Here is an 18,707-nt window from a genome sequence, read left to right as displayed (position 1 = left end):
ATAAATATGAGTGGGATGTAACAGGTATATAGGGGATTGATATTTACTCTTTCAAATAATTTTAAATGGAGATGTTTCATAAAACCAGTAGGCTTAGAACAAATCATAGAACGTTTCTTTCCCTCAACACATAGTCAAGCTATGGAATTTGTTGCCTAAGGATGTGGTCAAGGCAACTAGCATAGTGGGGTTTAAAATACATTTGGACAAGTTACTGTAAAACAAAAAGTCCAGGTAGACTTGACAAAGCAATTCCTTTATCCTAGGAATGAGCAACAAGAAATATATCTGAGGGATCTGCTGAGTACATGTGGTCAAACTGTCCACTGTCTGAAACAGGATACTGGGCTCGATGGATCTTGGTCTGACCCAACATGGTTATATTCTTCTGCAAGTAGAACATAGCCTTGAAATCTAATGTCTTTCATCTTTCTCTCTTCTACCTTACTTGCCTCCATCACCACCTCTCCATTTTAGTTTCATCCCTGTCGCTCACCCCTTTATCATGCCATTTTCTCTTGCCCCACAACTCCACCACTGTTGCTGACTGCCCCCATTACTTCCTTTATTAGTTCATTTTCCCATCATTTATCCCTTAGTCACCCTTCTCTCCATTGTTCCCACCCCCACTTTCCTCTAAATTTCACTGCTTTTTCTCCCTCTCCTGAACACTTTCCGTTTAACATGAGAGCATACATTGTAGAAGGGGAGGGTAGAGACTGTGATTCTACATCTCTGCTGTGTTTCAATATTGCTGTAGTTAGTTGGAATATCCTGGCTTCTAGTGTCCTAGTATTCAGGTGATGATTAACCCAGTAGACCAAATAATGCTGAAGGGGCATGGTGGTAGACAGCCCATACATTTTCTGGAAGATCCAGGAGACTATGCCTGTTGGTGAATCTCTGTCCAATCTGAATATGGTTGCCAGCTCACATCCTCATGTTTTGATAGATTGAGCTAGTCTTAATTTTACTGCATTGTCTATGCCAGGGGGTCTTAAAATAAAATTGTTTGGCCTCCCTTTACATACCAAATCTTGCTAGTGGCCACATTGAAAACTTTTCCTAAAATGCTCCCTTTAATTTTGCTCAATTTCCCCCTTCTTCCCTGCCTCCTTTCAGGTTCTCCTTCTGATCCTTCCCTCATTCCCCTGTCCTTTCAAACACTGGTATCATCTGCTCATTCCCCTTTCCTTTTGCACTTTTGTATCCTCTCCTTGCTCCTCTGCCAAATGTATGGAATGCAAATGGAAAAAAATAGTAAATATGGTAAAAAGGGGGAAGTTCTTTTTTTTAACATACATTAGTGATAGAAGGAAGTGCAAATGAGACATTGTGGCAGTCAGAGGTAGCGGGGAGAAATATGTAGAGGCTGATGGAAAAGCAAAATTGCTTAAATATTTCTTCACAAAACACAAATAAGATTAGAAATGAGGTAAAACTCAATGGATTTTTTGGAACAGTGTGTACATGAGGAGCTAACTAAAAGTAGATAAGTGTTGGGGCCAGATGGGATACATCTGAGGGTATTGAGGGAAGTTAGAGCAGGTCTAGCAACTCCACTGGCTGACCTTTCCAATGCCTATTTAGAATTGGGAATAGTTCTGGAGGACTGGAAGAGGGGTGGATGTGGTTCCTATTCATAAAAGTGGAAGTAAGGAGGAGGCTAGGAACTATAGGCCGGTTAGTCTGACCTGTGTGGAGAGCAAATTAATGGAATTGCTGCTAAAACAGAGGATAGTGTGGTTTATGGAATCCAATGGATTGCATGATCCAAGGCAGCATGGTTTTACTAAATCATGATGGTCATATCTGAGTTTTTTAGATTGGGTGACTAGGGAATTGGATAAAGAGAAAGTCTTTGACATAGTATACTTGGATTTCAGTAAGGCCTTTGACACGGTTTTGCACAGATGGTGCGGGCCATCCATCGCTCCTACCATGTAACAGGGGCCGGCCAATGGCATGGATACCCTGTCACATGCTAAGGGCAAAGGGCCATCAGCGCCATTTTGATTAGTGGCAGCTGACGGCCCGAGAGCGGGAGATCACTCCCGGGACCCCTGCTGGACAACCAGGTACTTGAAAAAGTTTTTGGGGGGCGGGGGTCGGGAGGGTGGGGGATGCGACAGAATTAAATTTAAAGGGTTGGGGTAGGTTTGGGGTTTATTTTTAAGTGCCCTTTCTTCCTGCCCCCCCCCCCCCCCCAAAATAAGAGAACCCTATGAAAGTTTGTGGGGTTTTCCTATCTGGTTCGGGGGCCCCCTGAATTCTGATGAGTTTGAAAATATCTTCTGATATTTTCAATCGTCAGAAAAACAATTCACATTCCTACTGTGTACAGTTCTGGAGACCATACCAAAAAGATGTAAACTGGAGTTGGTCCAGAGAGTAGCTACTAAAATGATCAGTCATCTTCATTCCAAAACTTATTAGGATAGACATACATTTTTAGATCTTTAAATCCTAGAGGAAAGGAGAGAAACATTTAAATATCTCAAAGGTTTCCATGTATGGGAAGCTAGTCTTTCAGCGGACAGGAGGCTCTAGAAGAAGAGGTCATGGGATGAAAGTGACAGGGGTAGACTCAGGAGTAATCATAGGAAATATTTCTTTACAGAGAGGGTTCTAGATGTCTCCAGTGGAGGTGGTCAAGGCAAAAACAGTATCTCCAAGAATGCATGGATAAATATAGGTGATCTATGAGAGAATGATGAGGCTTGTAAAGGCTAGATAAATTAGATGGATGGGCAGACTGCCATCATGCTTCTATGTGTGTTCTTATTCTCCCCTCCCTCATCTGCCCACTTTCTCTCACTCATATCCTCTCCTGTCTCCTTTGTTTTCCCATCCACTGCTTTCCTTCCTCCTCCATTATTCACTACCTTTGTCCTCCTCCCCTTCCCCCACTTCCTCTACACTTCTCCCTGTTTTGCGTTCAGCTCTGCTTGCAACCATCAGAATAGATTTTCACTATATACTTTTGCTGCTTTCTGGCCTAAAGAACTTGTTTCTTGGAGTAGCTGGTCTCGTTCCAGCTCACTCAAGCTGCCTCTTGCAAGAAACCTCTTTCTGCTTTTGGCCATGCTAGCAGTGCTCTTCTGTTGCCTGCCCATGCCAGTCAGCTTTCAGCTAAAACCACTTCCTACTTCTGGAACTGTATAGACCAGTTCCTCATTGCTGTTCCTTTTATGTGGGAACCAGCACTTTGGTGTTTATTGGACCATGGCCGCATTTGAGAAATGTTGGTCTGTTTTTGTTAGACAATTGGAACTAGAAATTCATAATCATAGACAGCCCAAGTTTGGATTTCAGAGATTTGTACATGCATTTTCACCTTTCTCTCCCCCCCCCCCCCCCATACCACACACTTAAACTAGAAAAAATCATGACAGCATTTACTAAATTCAGAAGAACATGGAATAAACATATATGCTACAAATACGGTAGCAGTTAATGCATTTTGAATATAAAAAATGATTTTATTTAGATGTTATCCCACTTACTGAAAAACCTCTAGGTGGCCTACAAACAAATCTCACAATGGATAAAATAATTTATAATAAGCTCATGACTCCCAGTGATTGCTCAGCCCAACTGTCTTATCTTTGTTTATTCTTTACTCTGTGCTTTTATGTAGCTTACTATCTCCCTCCCTGCTGCAGAGGAAGTTGAGCTGGGGGAAAGTTGGGAGTCTAGAGAGCCATACCTGCCTCTCGACCCCAGGTTTCTTCAGTGTTTCCAGGTAACAGAGAATATAAAAGCCCATAATGAACCCAACTCTTGTCTGAAGGAGGAGTATTGGGAGCAGTTAGGGTCTCCTGAGCAAAGAATAGCTTCCAGAGTATTAAAGGATAGGAGACTAAAAAAAAGCAGTTCAAGCAGTAACTTTTCTAAATGGTCTCCTTCCGGGGGGGGGAATGTAAGCTTTCTTCCTAAACTTTGAGACCTGTGTAGTGCTCTAACAAAGTTACTATTTCATTCTCCATCAAAGCACATGAAACTATAAAGCTTAAAACAAAAAATAATCATGATACAGTCTCACCAAAATGTGCTTTTTATTTGTACACACGAGATAGAAAGTGATTTAAAGCACTGATGATCCTTTTAAGTTTGTATGGCTGTCAGGACCTTACATGCTGTTGAAGTTGTATAGCAGCACCAGCTGCTGCTTGACTTGGGTAGCTGAGAGGCAGAAGAGTCAACAAAGGGAACTTCCTGGAGAGTCCATGAGACTTGAGTTGTCTATAGATACAATGGCGTAAAGCCAAGATCCCAACCTGTCTAGACAGGGAACCACAAATACACTGAGAACCTTCTGCAAAACCACTTACAAAAACTTCAAATCCACATACAAATCTTTCTTATGGACCATAATATAATGAACTAGTCTCTACTTTTTGTTTGTTTCAAGAATCTAATCAGTCCAATAAATGCCACCCATTTTTGCCCATTTACAATACATGTATTAAATTTTTATAGTACAAGTAAAAACAGGAGTACTTTTGGGTATTTTAGACATGGAATTATTCATTAATTGTACCCTGAATACTGCTTTTTTCGTAGCACAAGAAAACATCTCAGAGCAGTAGACTGCATACATCAAATATTTTGCAGTATGGAGGCCATAATTAGTATAGCTACCTTGAAAAAGCAAAAACTTGTAAGGTTTAAATAAGAACATCTCTGAAGCATTTACCAAAATGACAGAAATGTGTGAAATGTGTGCTGGGATACTGTTATAAACAAGTAGCAATGTGCAACTCCTAAATTTTCAGTTTTCTTCTTTCCAGGTTTCTTTTCCTCTGAATTTGGTTTGGTTTTTTTATTCAATTTGTTTGCCAAACCGAAAAAAACCCTTAAAGTTTTACGGAAAGGGAGCAGGCGGTGATCCTGGCCCAGCACTGGTGCCTAAACCTGGGCCTCCTGATGTAATCTTCTTCCAATACTTCAAAAATGTTGCCATCATTTTATTAAAGTGCCAGAACAAGACAGAGACCCAATCCTAGGCTTTGGCAGTAGGACCAGGTCTTAGAGCTAGGCCTCAGCACCAGCCTTATCCCACCAGAGGCCTGTCTTTTTATTTTTTAATGTAATGAATATGAAAGACAAAAATTGTCAGGTATTTTCATAGGAGGCTATTTTCTGTTTGCTCCATTAGGAATCAATTAAAAATGGCTTCATTTGTTGCATTTTATTAGCATTCTGTAAAAACAAATGTGCATCCCTAATAAGTTGTGGAGTACTGCTGGAGTCTGGAAGAAAACGTAAAGATTCCCCTGACAAAAAACTGTCCACATTGCACTGGGGTGTCTTCCTATGGAGTGAATTCCTAGCCATTTAAGGAAACAAAGTTTTATTGCAATTTGTGTAATTTGTACAATTTTGTTTTACTTAATTTGTCTTAATTGCTACTAGGGGCAATATTTAAATTCATAACACTTTTGGTAAAACTGTAGGCTGTATATTCTGCCTTAAGTCTTTGAGATAAGGACTATGATTATGCAATATGAATGCCTTTTATATGAAAAAGATATATTTGATTTAAGTATTTAAATAGGCCTAAAGTTGTTATATTTTCATTCTCACCTTTCAGTGTAGGTTCAACAAAATCTCCTCCCTCCAAGTAAAAAAAATATATAGCATTCTGAAAATGCTTTCAGTTGCTTTATTTTTATAAAATGACAGGATTCAGGTAGCACCTTATAGACTAACCAATTTAGTCTATAAGCTTGAGCTTTTGAGGACAGTGTCCACTTCATCAGATGCATGAAATGATGTACATCAGATGCATGAAATGATGTATATCAGATGCATGAAATGATGTATAGTTCATCAGATGCATGAAATGATGTATAGTTTACCCATCTCCTGATGGGTAAACTATATGCAGAACAAAGGCAAAGCACTGGATTAGTCAGACATAGTGTAAATAGTGTTAATAGCTTTACAGAACAGTCTACTGACTACTGAAGTAAGTGTGAAATGACAGAATGATCTGATAAAAGTTAAGTTCATAGATAGTTGTAGTGAGTCATGAAGCCATTGTCTCTGTTCAGACCTAGGGTGAAGGTGTTAAGATTTTTGATGAGTTCCATTTCAGTGTTCACTTGACATTTCTCTCTCTAAGGTCAAATAGAGAATATCCTGGAAAGTTGAAACATTCTCTTATTGATTTCTGGATGTTGCCATTTCTAATGTCAGATTTATGTCCATTTATTCTTTTCCTTAGGGATTGACCTGTTTGTCCTATGTAGATAGCAGAGGGTCATTGCTGGCAAGTAATGGCATATATTACATTGGAAGAAGAGCAGAAGAATGAGCTCTGGATGTTGTATTTGATGATGATGGGACCTGTGATGGTGTCAGGATTAATAATTGGGCAGAGTTGGTATCTGGGTTTCTGGAAGGATCTGGTTCCTAAATTGGTAGTGTATAATTTGTGGTTGAGTATTGGTTTGAGATTGGGGGGCCACCGGTATGCAGTTTTCCCCCAGGGTATATGAGAAGGTGGTATAATTGTCCAGGATGGGTTGTAGATCTTTGATATGTTTCACTGGTTTCTACTGGGAGCTATAGGAAACAACCGGAGGTGTTCTATTTTCTTTTCTGAGATGATCCTGTAGTAGTGCTCCTGGGTATTTGTCTCTGTTGATTTTTATTACCTCATTGAGTGGGTATTATAATTCCAAAAATATCCATTGTAATTTCTTCCGATAGGAATCTCTCTCTGAGGGGTCAGAACAGATGCAATTACATAACATGCATACTGGGTCAGACCAAGGGTCCATAAAGCCCAGCATCCTGTTTCCAACAGTGGCCAATCCAGGCCATAAGAACCTGTCAAGTACCCAAAAACTAAGTCTATTCCATGTTACCATTGCTAGTAATAGCAGTGGCTATTTTCTAAGTCAATTTAATTAATAGCAGGTAATGGACTTCTCCTCCAAGAACTTACCCAATCCTTTTTTAAACACAGCTATACTAACTGCACTAACCACATCCTCTGGCAACCAAATCCAGAGTTTAATTGTGCATTGAGTAAAAAAGAACTTTTTCCGATTAGTTTTAAATGTGCCACATGCTAACTTCATGGAGTGCCCCCTAGTCTTTCTATTATCCGAAAGTGTAATTAACAGATTCACATCTACCCGTTCTAGACCTCTCGTTATTTTAAACACCTCTATCATATCCCCCCCTCAGCCATCTCTTCTCCAAGCTGAAAAGTCCTAACCTCTTTAGCCTTTCCTCATAGGGGAGCTGTTCCATTCCCCTTATCATTTTGGTAGCCCTTCTCTGTACCTTCTCCATCGCAATTATATCTTTTTTGAGATGTGGCGACCAGAATTGTACACAGTATTCAAGGTGCGGTCTCACCATGGAGTGATACAGAGGCATTATGACATTTTCCGTTTTATTCACCATTCCCTTTCTAATAATTCCCAACATTCTGTTTGCTTTTTTGACTGCCGCAGCACACTGAACCGACTATTTCAATGTGTTATCCACTATGACACCTAGAGCTTTCTTGGGTAGTAGCACCTAATATGGAACCTAACATTGTGTTACTATAGCATGGGTTATTTTTCCCTATATGCATCACCTTGCACTTATCCACATTAAATTTCATCTGCCATTTGGATGCCCAATTTTCCAGTCAAACAAGGTCTTCCTGCAATTTATCACAATCTGCTTGTGATTTAACTATTCTGAACAATTTTGATTCATCTGCAAATTTGATTACCTCACTCGTCTTATTTCTTTCCAGATCATTTATAAATATATTGAAAAGTAAGGGTCCCCAATACAGATCCCTGAGGCACTCCACTGTCCACTCTCTTCCACTGAGAAAATTGTCCATTTAATCCTACTTTCTGTTTCCTGTCTTTTAGCCAGTTTGTAATCCACGAAAGAACATTGCCACCTATCCCTTAACTTGTACCTTTCCCATGAGTTGTACCATAGGGCTTGGCTAATCCCTACATTAGACCTACTGGTAGGGATTGGGTGGAAGCTGGAGGTATGTAGTTATATATGTCAGTGGGTTTTCGATATAATGTGGTTCTTATGTGTCCATGTATTTGCTCAGTGGTGTCAGAAAGTAACTTGCTGAGTGGATTGTTCTAGGCTCAGGTTGATGATGGCATGGAGTTTGTTGAATTCTTGGTAGAATTCTAAGTGCTACAATTCAGTGAGTCCAGATGATGATGTCGTCATGTATAAGTAGATTAGCAGCTTCTGAGTGTAGGAGTTGAAAAAATGTTGTTCTAAATCTGCTATGAAAATGTTGGCATATTGTGGAGCCATGTGGGTGCCCATGGCAGTGCCATTGACTTGCAGATACAAATCCTCTTCAAATCTGAAGTAGTTATGTGTGAGGATAAAATGGCAGTTAGCTAAATCAGCAGTAAATGCATCTAGGATGATATTCCTGATGACTTGTAGTCCATCTTTGTGGGAGATGGTGTAATGGTATTCAGCATCCATGGTTGCCAGAATGGTGTTTTCTGGGAGGTAGTCAATAGAGTGGAGTTTTCTTAGAAAATCTATGGGGTCACAAAGGTAGCTGAGAGTGCTGGTGGCATAGGGTCTGAGGATGGAGTCCATTTAGCAAGATACCCCTACTGTGAGGTTGTTCATGCTGGAGACTGTGGGACGTCCAGGGTTCCCCCAGTTTGTGTATTTTTGGTAATAGGTAGAAAGTACTTGTTGAGATTCCTGGGGTGTGTCCAGGTAAATCATTGGCATATTGCAATGGGGAAACTCTTCAGGAGATTGTGTATCTCCTCCTGGTATTTTATAGTGGGGTCTGAGGGCAAGGGCTTGTATGCTTCAATAAATTGCTTATATAAGGTGCCACCTGACTCTTGTCATTTTTTGCTACTCTAGATTAACACAGCTGTCCCTCTGAAGATTTATTTGTATAGTTTGTAACTATTTTTGTGCATTGTTTAAAAAAAATTTGGAATTTGTAATGTCCATTTCATTAGTTTTTCATGCTTATTCAGTTTATTCTTGTAGACTTGTGGAGGAATATTTCAAGCTTGGTACGATGTGAAATACTTCTTCGAACTATTTTTCATTTGAAACTTCAAGCTACTTCTCTGAGCCCTTGGGAGCAGTCAACATTGAAAGTGCCACAAATCAATATCAAACCTTCTATAGCTGATTTGGTTCAGTCATGGTATGATGTCATTTGAGATAACATAACCAATTTTATGAAGTGAGCAGCACAACGTTTAGCTATGTTAGAAAATGACTGTGCTGTAGGTTACAGAGGAACGGCTACAGCCATGTTAAAAATCATTAAAATATTTGTAATTGATATAGACTGTGAGCGTACTAGCTGTCTTTGATTTCTTATATACTGTATGTAGTGGGTACAGTCCTTTTTTGAGACTTACAGCATTTTTCCTTTTTGGGAGGGCCTGGTATTCTCCTCATGCTCTTTATGGGCTACCAGCTCAGTCAGAACTAGGTTCTGGCATCATGAGCCTTAATTTGCAGTTATATAGGGATTTTTCTCTCTATTTTATATTTATTTAAAAGCACTTTTTACCTACCCTTCCTATATTCAGAGCAGTGTACAAGGTAGCACATATACAAACACAAAGAAGGGGAAGGGCAATCCAAAACCTTAAGGAGGGGGGGAGAGCATATAAAGCACCAAGGGAGTGAGTTTGGTTGTGCTAGGTGGTCAGAGGAGAGGGGTGTAGAGGACTAGGTAGCATCAACTGAAGGGGGACAAGTTGGGGGTATTCAGTTGTCATCTAGGTTAGGGAATGCTCTTTGAAGAGGAAAGTTTTTAGGGCTTTTTTGAAGAAGGCTTTTCCTCAGACATCTTGTCTTTGGTAGGCTGTTCCACAGGAGTGATCAGGCAGAGAAGAACATGTGTTCTCTGGTTTCCTCGAGATGGGTGAGCTTTGTAGGCGGAGAAACTAGTAGCATTTGGTTGGACATGAGTTGTCAGGAGGGGGGGGGGCGTGGATTTTTATTGTTGAGACCCATGGAGAGTTTATGGATCGAGGAGTGGATAATCATTGCAAGCTTATATTGTATTTGGTAGGAGATGGGGAGCCACTGAAGAGATTTGAGGAGATGTGATCGCACATGGGAGTGCTAGTAAGGAGTCTTGCTGCCGAATTTTTTATGATCTGTAGTGGTTGAGTGGCACATAGAGGTAGGCCTGACAGGAGGGAGTTGCAGTAATATATCCCTGAAAATAGAAGGGATTGAAGGAGTGACCTGAAGTCCACATATTCGAGAAGGGGCTTGAGGTGACGTAGCAGGTGAAGGTTACAGAAGGAGGAAATAGTAATATTCCTTATATGGTTGTGCATGGAGAGAGAGGGGTTGATAGTGACTCCCATGTTTTGTACACTTTGGGAGATAGAATGGGAATCAAAAGTGACATGATTGGGAGTGTTGAAGACTGGATGGCATGATAGCACGATTTCCGTTTTGGATGTATTGAGAGCTAATTTATTACTGTGCAGCCATTTTTGGATGGTTAAACTTTCCTCAACAACTGTCTTTTGTCAGGGCCCATGTTTCCTTGAGAGGAAAAAAGAATTGGATATAGTCTGCACAGATTTTGTAGTGCACTACAAGATCATTGAGGGTATGGCATAATGGAGTTAGATATAGGTTAAATAGTACAGCAGAGAGAGCAGACCCTTGGGGTCAGAGCTCAGAGGTGTCAAAGAAGGAGGTAAGAGAGTCAGTTTGGACATGTCCTGTTGCTAAGGTATGACTAGAACCAGGCCAGCATGGAACCAGCGCTCCTGAAGGAGCGCATCCGTGAGAGTAGGATGGAGTGATTGACCGTGTCGAATGTGGCAGAGATGTCGAGTAGACATAGGAGGAACGAGGAGCCATGGTCAAATCCACGTCTTACTGTTTCGAAGCTGAAAAGCAATAGCAATTTGTTACTATGGTGTTTCCTGAACATGAATTGGTATTGGTTGAGGATATTATTGGAATCGATGAAATCGCAGAGTTGGGTGAGAACTTCAGTTTCTAGACCTTTGGCCATGAAAGATAGGGTGGATATTGGGCGATAGTTGGATGTGATGGTTGGATCTGCTGTCGACTTTTTGATTATGGGTCGGTCTGAGGCTTGTTTTAAGAAATCAGGGACGATGCCATGTTGTAGTGATGAGTTTATGAATTTAGTGACAAATGAAGCAATATCCATTTTGATCAGTTTGAGTAGTTAAGGGGGATGGTCTAGGTGTCAGGTTGTCGATCTTAGTGGTATCCTCTATTGTGATGTGTTATACTCCCAATTCACTTAGCCCGGTCATTGTATTAAGTCCTCAACTGGGGGTCCTGCAATAGTGGGCCTAAATATGGCCACTAGATGTCACTATTTCATGATGTCTTGGATGACTGTTCTTAAGGGCTATGAATGATGTGCAGATATTGGGGAAAATGAGTTCACAGATAAATTTGAAGATCTATTTATAAAATACAAGCCGTTAAGCCTGTTAAAACGGGCAACATTAAATTTTTTTTCAGTCCATTTTCGAACACAGCATCCTTCTACACTTTTTCTCCCTCACTCCCCCTTCCCCTGGTTCACTCACCCCCTTCCCTCCACTCAATCTTACTCACCCTCTGTCTCCCACTGCCTCCCTCCCCTCACTCTCACCTCCCTCCCCTTCCCTCAGTCACTCCCCACCCTCTCTCAATCCCATCCCCTCTCCCTCAGCCCTCCTCCACTCCCTTTTTCTCTCTCACCTCCCCCTCATTCTCCCCTCTCATTCTCCCTCTCCCCTCACTCCTCCCCTACCTCCCCTCTCTCCCACCACTCTCCTCTCTCCCACTATTCACCTCCCTCCCCACAGAGTTCGCTGCTCCTCGCGGACGCTACTGGCCGCCGCTCCTCACTGACGCTCACAGCCCGTAACAATGGGCTACTCTGACCCTCCCACCCCCCACTCCCACTCACTCTCACCCTCCCACCCCCTCCCTCACCCTCGCTTCCCCTCTCACCCCTCCCCTCACTCTCACTCCTCCCTCACCACCGGGTTCGCTGCTTCTTGCCGCCGCTGCTACTGCTCACCGCCACCTCTTACTGCCCCTCGCCGCCACTCCTCACTGATGCCGCCGCCTCCACTGCCCCTCGCCGATGCCGATGCCACTGCCCCTCGCCGATGCCGCCACTGCACCTTGCCGATGCCGCCGCCATGTTATCAAGCAGCTGACGCTCTGCTGTGACCGATGTGCTCGCACATGCGCAGTAGAGTTGCTCTCTACTGCGCATTTGCGGCACGTACAACCTTCATTTATTAGGTTGATATGAATCTCTGGTCTTCAAAGTTAGAAGATTTTAATTTACTTTTTTTAAACTGAATCTTTTGGTTTGGTAACAAATTATATTCAACAATTTAACTTCTCAATATTTGTTTTAATAACTTTTTCTACTTTATCTAGATTGGCTGTGCAACTTTTAGTTTTTTGATATGTAATTTCAATTTGGTGTCACTATTGATAGGTATCCTTTAGTACTGATGGTGTATCTAGAGTGAAAAGGGTCATTCAATCTTTCTCCTTGACCTTTAATGAGATTTAATAGAGCAGGATAATTTTAGTAACAATGCTACTGCTTTCTGGCTGGCAGGAAGCAGCTGATGCATTTTTTTTGTTTGTTTTTGCCTACTACACTGCTAATGGTAGCTGAGGCTGGTCGTTAATGCTACCTTTCTGTCATCACTGCTCTGCCCAGAACAGCTGATCGGGCAAGCTGTAATAATCCACTGAATCATTCCCTTACTGAGGCCTTCTCCTGGCTGTTCACCTCAGCAGGCAGAGCCTGTGGGCCTGTGGAAAGAGGAAACTTCTGTGTGGCCCATGCAGGCTGGAGGAAGAGCTAAGGCAGACTCAGAAGTGAAAGGAAATGAGGACGAGAGCTATCATTGAATTGTAGCGAGTGTGTTGGACTGCTGGGCCAGGAGAGGAAAACGATGCTGCTGTCAGAGGAGGAGATTGCTGGGCTCAGGGAAGGGATAGAAAAGGGAGTATGTGGGGGAACAGAAGGGGAAGAATGTGGAAGTGAAGGTGGTAGGTAGTTTTGTGTAATAGTTACTTTCCTCTCACTCCCAAGCTAGTGCCCACCTTGGGATTTGTCTGAGTATTGGCATCTTTCTTTCTAGAAAAAGCACTGCCTATATGCAGGATCTTGGTTCAGTCCATTTATTTTTTTTAATCCAGGTGATTAATTTAATTTCACATGTCTTTAAAGACTAATATAGATAAGTCAGAAGAAGTACCATGGTTGGGCGAAGCACTGTCCCCACAGGTGTGTTGGTGATTAGTTCAGACATAATGTATGTTATGCCCCTCTGTGGGTTTATGGTAAGGATAGGTTGTGTGTATATGTTTTGTAGGTTAACATAAGAACATAAGAAAATGCCATACTGGGTCAGACCAAGGGTCCATCAAGCCCAGCATCCTGTTTCCAACAGTGGCCAATCCAGGCCATAAGAACCTGGCAAGTACCCAAAAACTAAGTCTATTCCATGTAACCATTGCTAATGGCAGTGGCTATTCTCTAAGTGAACTTAATAGCAGGTAATGGACTTCTCCTCCAAGAACTTATCCAATCCTTTTTTAAACACAGCTATATTAACTGCACTAACCACATCCTCTGACAACAAATTCCAGAGTCTAATTGTGCGTTGAGTAAAAAAGAACTTTCTCCGATTAGTTTTAAATGTGCCCCATGCTAACTTCATGGAGTGCCCCCTAGTCTTTCTACTATCCGAAAGAGTAAATAACCGATTCACATCTACCCGTTGTAGACCTCTCATGATTTTAAACACCTGTATCATATCCCCCCTCAGTCGTCTCTTCTCCAAGCTGAAAAGTCCTAACCTCTTTAGTCTTTCCTCATAGGAGAGTTGTTCCATTCCCCTTATCATTTTGGTAGCCCTTCTCTGTACCTTCTCCATCGCAATTATATCTTTTTTTGAGATGCAGCGACCAGAATTGTACACAGTATTCAAGGTGCGGTCTCACCATGGAGCGATAGAGGCATTATGACATTTTCCGTTTTATTCACCATTCCCTTTCTAATAATTCCCAACATTCTGTTTGCTTTTTTGACTGCCGCAGCACACTCTACAGACGATTTCAATGTGTTATCCACTATGACACCTAGATCTCTTTCTTGGGTTGTAGCACCTAATATGGAACCCAACATTGTGTAATTATAGCATGGGTTATTTTTCCCTATATGCATCACCTTGCACTTATCCACATTAAATTTCATCTGCGATTTGGATGCCCAATTTTCCAGTCTCACAAGGTCTTCCTGCAATTTATCACAATCTGCTTGTGATTTAACTACTCTGAACAATTTTGTGTCATCTGCAAATTTGATTATCTCACTCGTATTTCTTTCCAGATCATTTATAAATATATTGAAAAGTAAGGCTCCCAATTCAGATCCCTGAGGCACTCCACTGTCCACTCCCTTCCACTGAGAAAATTGCCCATTTAATCCTACTCTCTGTTTCCTGTCTTTTAGCCAGTTTGCAATCCACGAAAGGACATCGCCACCTATCCCATGACTTTTTACTTTTCCTAGAAGCCTCTCATGAGGAACTTTGTCAAACGCCTTCTGAAAATCCAAGTATACTATATCTACCGGTTCACCTTTATCCACATGTTTATTAACTCCTTCAAAAAAGTGAAGCAGATTTGTGAGGCAAGACTTGCCTTGGGTAAAGCCATGCTGACTTTGTTCCATTAAACCATGTCTTTCTATATATTCTGTGATTTTGATGTTGAGAACACTTTCCACTATTTTTCCTGGCACTGAAATCAGGCTAACTGGTCTGTAGTTTCCCGGATCGCCCCTGGAGCCCTTTTTAGGGCTATCTCTTGGTCTGGTTGCCTAGTTAAATGGTAACTTGTTCACGAGGAGCTTGGGAAGTAGGTCTGTGAAAATGTTCCTGTTTTATCAATGGATAACTTAAGTATAAAACTGGCATAATGCTGATATCTATAGAAGTTTAGATTAGCTGGTAAATGTAGGGATGGCATTTTGAAGGGTACAAAAGCAGATGATTGCAACTACCCTTATCTTTTCTCTACAGAAGCAGTAAAATATTTTTTATTAAAGTTTAACTTTATCTCAAATGATTTGCCTTTAATGGCATACATTGCCAGAAACTGAAATAGTTTTATTCTATTATAAGTTCAGTTTTTGTAAGGTGTGTAAATGTCAGATTTTTACTTAAAGCTGTATCTAAATATTTATAGACACTTTCCTGGAAATGACTTGGAACAGCTGTCTCAAAAAAAAAAAAAAGGAAAGGGGGCGTGTTATTTAGGCTTGTGTGTTTTATTAAGAAAGTGTTTGTAGAAAAGGGGATGACACACAATTTATATCCCTGCCAGCTCCATAAGCTATGTTAAACCCACTCCCTAGATTTTTCTTAAATTGGCTTTTGACACTTTCATAACAGAACACACCTAATTTCTCTCGATTAATCTCTCCCACATTTCACATTTATGTTAACCAATAATATTTTTGCCTTGTCTCCTTTTGTTCATTCAAACTGGATATTAATTTTAATTCATTACTTTTTAGTTGTATGTTATCTGTTTTATTTTTATTTTGTTTTTATTCAGTATTTATATTATGAATTTTATATTATGTATGTGCTGGTATGTGAACTGTTTTGACCAATTTTATTTTATAAAAGCGGTATACAAACATTTTTTAAATAACCTTTAATGAGGGAACTATTTATTAATAAAGGGTGCAAAAAAAATCTATGTATATAAATATATAAAGTGCTTGTCAGTTGATCGGTCACAATATCATGTCAGTGTGTGGCTACCAGGTAGCACCTTCAACAGTGGAAGTTGCACTGTGCAGTGACAATATGCTCTGTCCAGAAAGCCCTGTCATACATAGGTGCACATACATACAGGCTCCCCCAACACACAGGTGCACACAATCAGAAAAATGCATAGTCTACCCAAGCAATGCCAAGCACTTTTTGCTGGTATTTGTGTGTGTATAAGCAGTCATTTGATAACTAATTGCTTTTGTGTATAGCCAATATTAAGTGTATTCACAATAGGGATGTGTGTGTTTGTTTTGTTAGTATATATTAATTTTAATACTAAATAGCGCATGCTAAAATGAAATGCAAACCAAAATGTTCTTCCTGCACTACTCTAATTCATAAAGCTATGAAAAAAAAGCAACCCTAATTAGGTTTGCTTTGTTTTCAGTGTTAACAATAAACATGCATCTGGTGATCAATAGTTTTTATCAATTATTGCAAATCTCACAATATAATATTGAGTGATGCACATGGAGGTAATTAACACTTTTTTTTTTGCTTTTCTTTTCAGCGGAACCCCTGCCTTTAATGGACTTGTGCCGAAGATCTATCCGCTTTGCCCTTGGCAGAGATCGCCTGCATGATATAGAATCTTTACCTTTGCCTCAGTCTTTGAAGAATTACCTACAGTACCAGTAAAATATCTGGAGAGGAACTTCTGGCCTTGGTTGGACAGATTCAATGCAAATGGCAAAAATTGTTTACATCAAAATCTAAATCTTTGTAGTGGACATGCGCATTATTTAATTTTTAATATATTATTTTCCACAACAAGTGCAGTAAAACTTGGAAACTATTGTAGGGTATGAAATGTGTGGTTGGATCAGAATTGCTCAGTATAAGTCTTGCTGCTTACAGTATTAGTTTTGAAGGAAAACCATTGAGGTGGGACAGCTTGGCTTTGGGAGAATGATCTCTCTGGATCCCCAATAAACATTCTGAAATAAAATTAAGGAGATAATTAAATTTAAAAAATGGAAAGCTATTTTACTTAGGAACAGCTAAGCATTTAAGATATTATCAAATCTCTACCATATTTAAAAATGTGTGAAATAAGTTATATTGCACTTTCATAAAAGTGAGGTGAAAATGACTTCTGAAAGGTGAATTTAATTAAAATAAATGATCTTTGGCCCAGAGTTTCAAAACAGAATTCCTCCAAAGTTCTGCATGATTTATAATAAAAAACAGCTGTTCATTCTGAAAAGTTTTAGAATATTTGCCTTTTAAAAAACTGGTCAATTTTTTTTATTTGGATGAAATATTTTTACTTTATATAAACTCTAAATACCTGATCCTCTCTGTATGTGATATATGGTTTATTTATCTGTTAGAATTTTTTTGGGTCCTCTTTCCCCCCATCATGAAAAAGGACTGGTTTTGAGCTGAGGTATATTAATTTGTTTCCGGCCAGAACCATTTTTAAAGATGCTGCTTTTAATTGTTTTTCACCTAAGTGTTTCAAATTATCTGCCTGATCAGTTTTCTAGTTTTTAACTGGAAATTGTTGCATTGGCAAGATGTCGAATGTTTAGACAGAGCTGCCTTCAGCATATTTTAATGTGAAACTTACTGAGTGAATGAAGAGAGAATTTCTAATAAAGTCTACTGTCCAAAATAAAATTGGTATTGCATTCATTGCTGTTTGACCCTACGGAAATATCCAAGTATTTGGACAAAAATAATACTTCTGAGTTTATAGTGCCATCACACAAATGTTTACTAGGGATTTTGATTACAAAGCTGTCATTAGAACAAAATGGCTAAAATTGGACCTTCTGAACTCTATCAGTACTTTAGAAAGTTAGGTCTCTTATCACAGCTAGCCAAAACCAGGTTGAAACTAATAAGGTACAGTAGCATCAGTCTATCTCCCACAGTCCAGTTGCCCTTTGTGCCATACTGGTCACTTGCCTGAGCTTCCAAGCACTATGAATTCTTGACCTGCTTAGAAATATTGCTGAGGAGATCTAGGAATACTTTCATGTAATGAGTTCCCAAGTTGGGGAAGAAATGTTTTTATAAAAAAAAAAGCTACACCACATTAAAATGATGCAGAACACTAATCTCCAGAGATAAACATTTGCATTTGTTTAGCCCACTTTCAAATACATTCAAAAAATAAGCTTAGAAAAATTATTTAGAACAGAAAAACAAGACAGCTCTTTATAGCTAAATATTATTCTTTGTAAATGACTTGTTTTATTTCCGTATGTTGCCCCTCTTCTAGGTGTAGTTATGAAAACAAGAGCACACTTAGGGGATCATTTTTTCAAATCGTGATGGGCCATAATTGTGATTTGGAAATTCAAATTAGGGAAAAGGGAGGAGTTTAGGCAGGGTTTAGGTGGGGATTAAGGAAATTTAGGGACCTGTAGTGCTGCAGGTGGTGATGTATCACACATTATTGCCCGCAGGAGCACCGGAAATAGCTACAGCTATTTCATTGGTGCTCCAGGGATGATAGTGTGCAGTGTGGCCGCAACTGTTGCGAGCAAAAATGCATCACCATGATGCGGCCACCTGTTCACTAATGACCCCCACCCTTTTTTACCCCACGGGCAATCATTTCACTATAATTCTAGCAAAATGATAAATCTAAGCCTTAGTGCCAGAGTTTAGTCCTTACATAGTCTTACTAAATCCTGTTGTAGATTCTTCAAAAAGAGGTGATAGACCTCCAAAACAATGTAAGTCTCTCTTCTGTGGGTATAAGGTCAAACTGTACTTCTCTGTAATTTTAATTCCAAGAAACAAGATGGACAAGAGGTATTCCAAACAAAAGTTTACTATTCAGCTTGTTCAAAGGAAATTAATTGGCACCAAATACTTTTGTCTTGT

At 40.0% G+C, this 18,707-nt stretch overlaps 1 protein-coding gene across 2 annotated transcripts in view; it reads left to right on the top strand.

Annotated features, from left to right (window-relative positions):
• SPSB4 (splA/ryanodine receptor domain and SOCS box containing 4) overlaps nt 1-17,484 on the top strand; it is a 301,733-nt gene extending 284,249 nt beyond the window's left edge. For both annotated transcript variants that reach the window (XM_029616474.1, XM_029616475.1), the window contains exon 3: nt 16,378-17,484. In XM_029616474.1, coding sequence (XP_029472334.1) covers nt 16,378-16,505 — 128 coding nt within the window. In that variant the 3' untranslated portion in view covers nt 16,506-17,484. The remainder of the gene's footprint in view (nt 1-16,377) is intronic.
• Nucleotides 17,485-18,707: the final 1,223 nt, after the last annotated feature.

The sequence above is a fragment of the Rhinatrema bivittatum genome, chromosome 9 (assembly GCF_901001135.1).
Source record: "Rhinatrema bivittatum chromosome 9, aRhiBiv1.1, whole genome shotgun sequence".
Taxonomy (NCBI): domain Eukaryota; kingdom Metazoa; phylum Chordata; class Amphibia; order Gymnophiona; family Rhinatrematidae; genus Rhinatrema; species Rhinatrema bivittatum.
The sequence above is the reverse complement of the archived record's forward strand: the minus strand, read 5'-3'. Positions and strand labels throughout refer to the sequence as shown.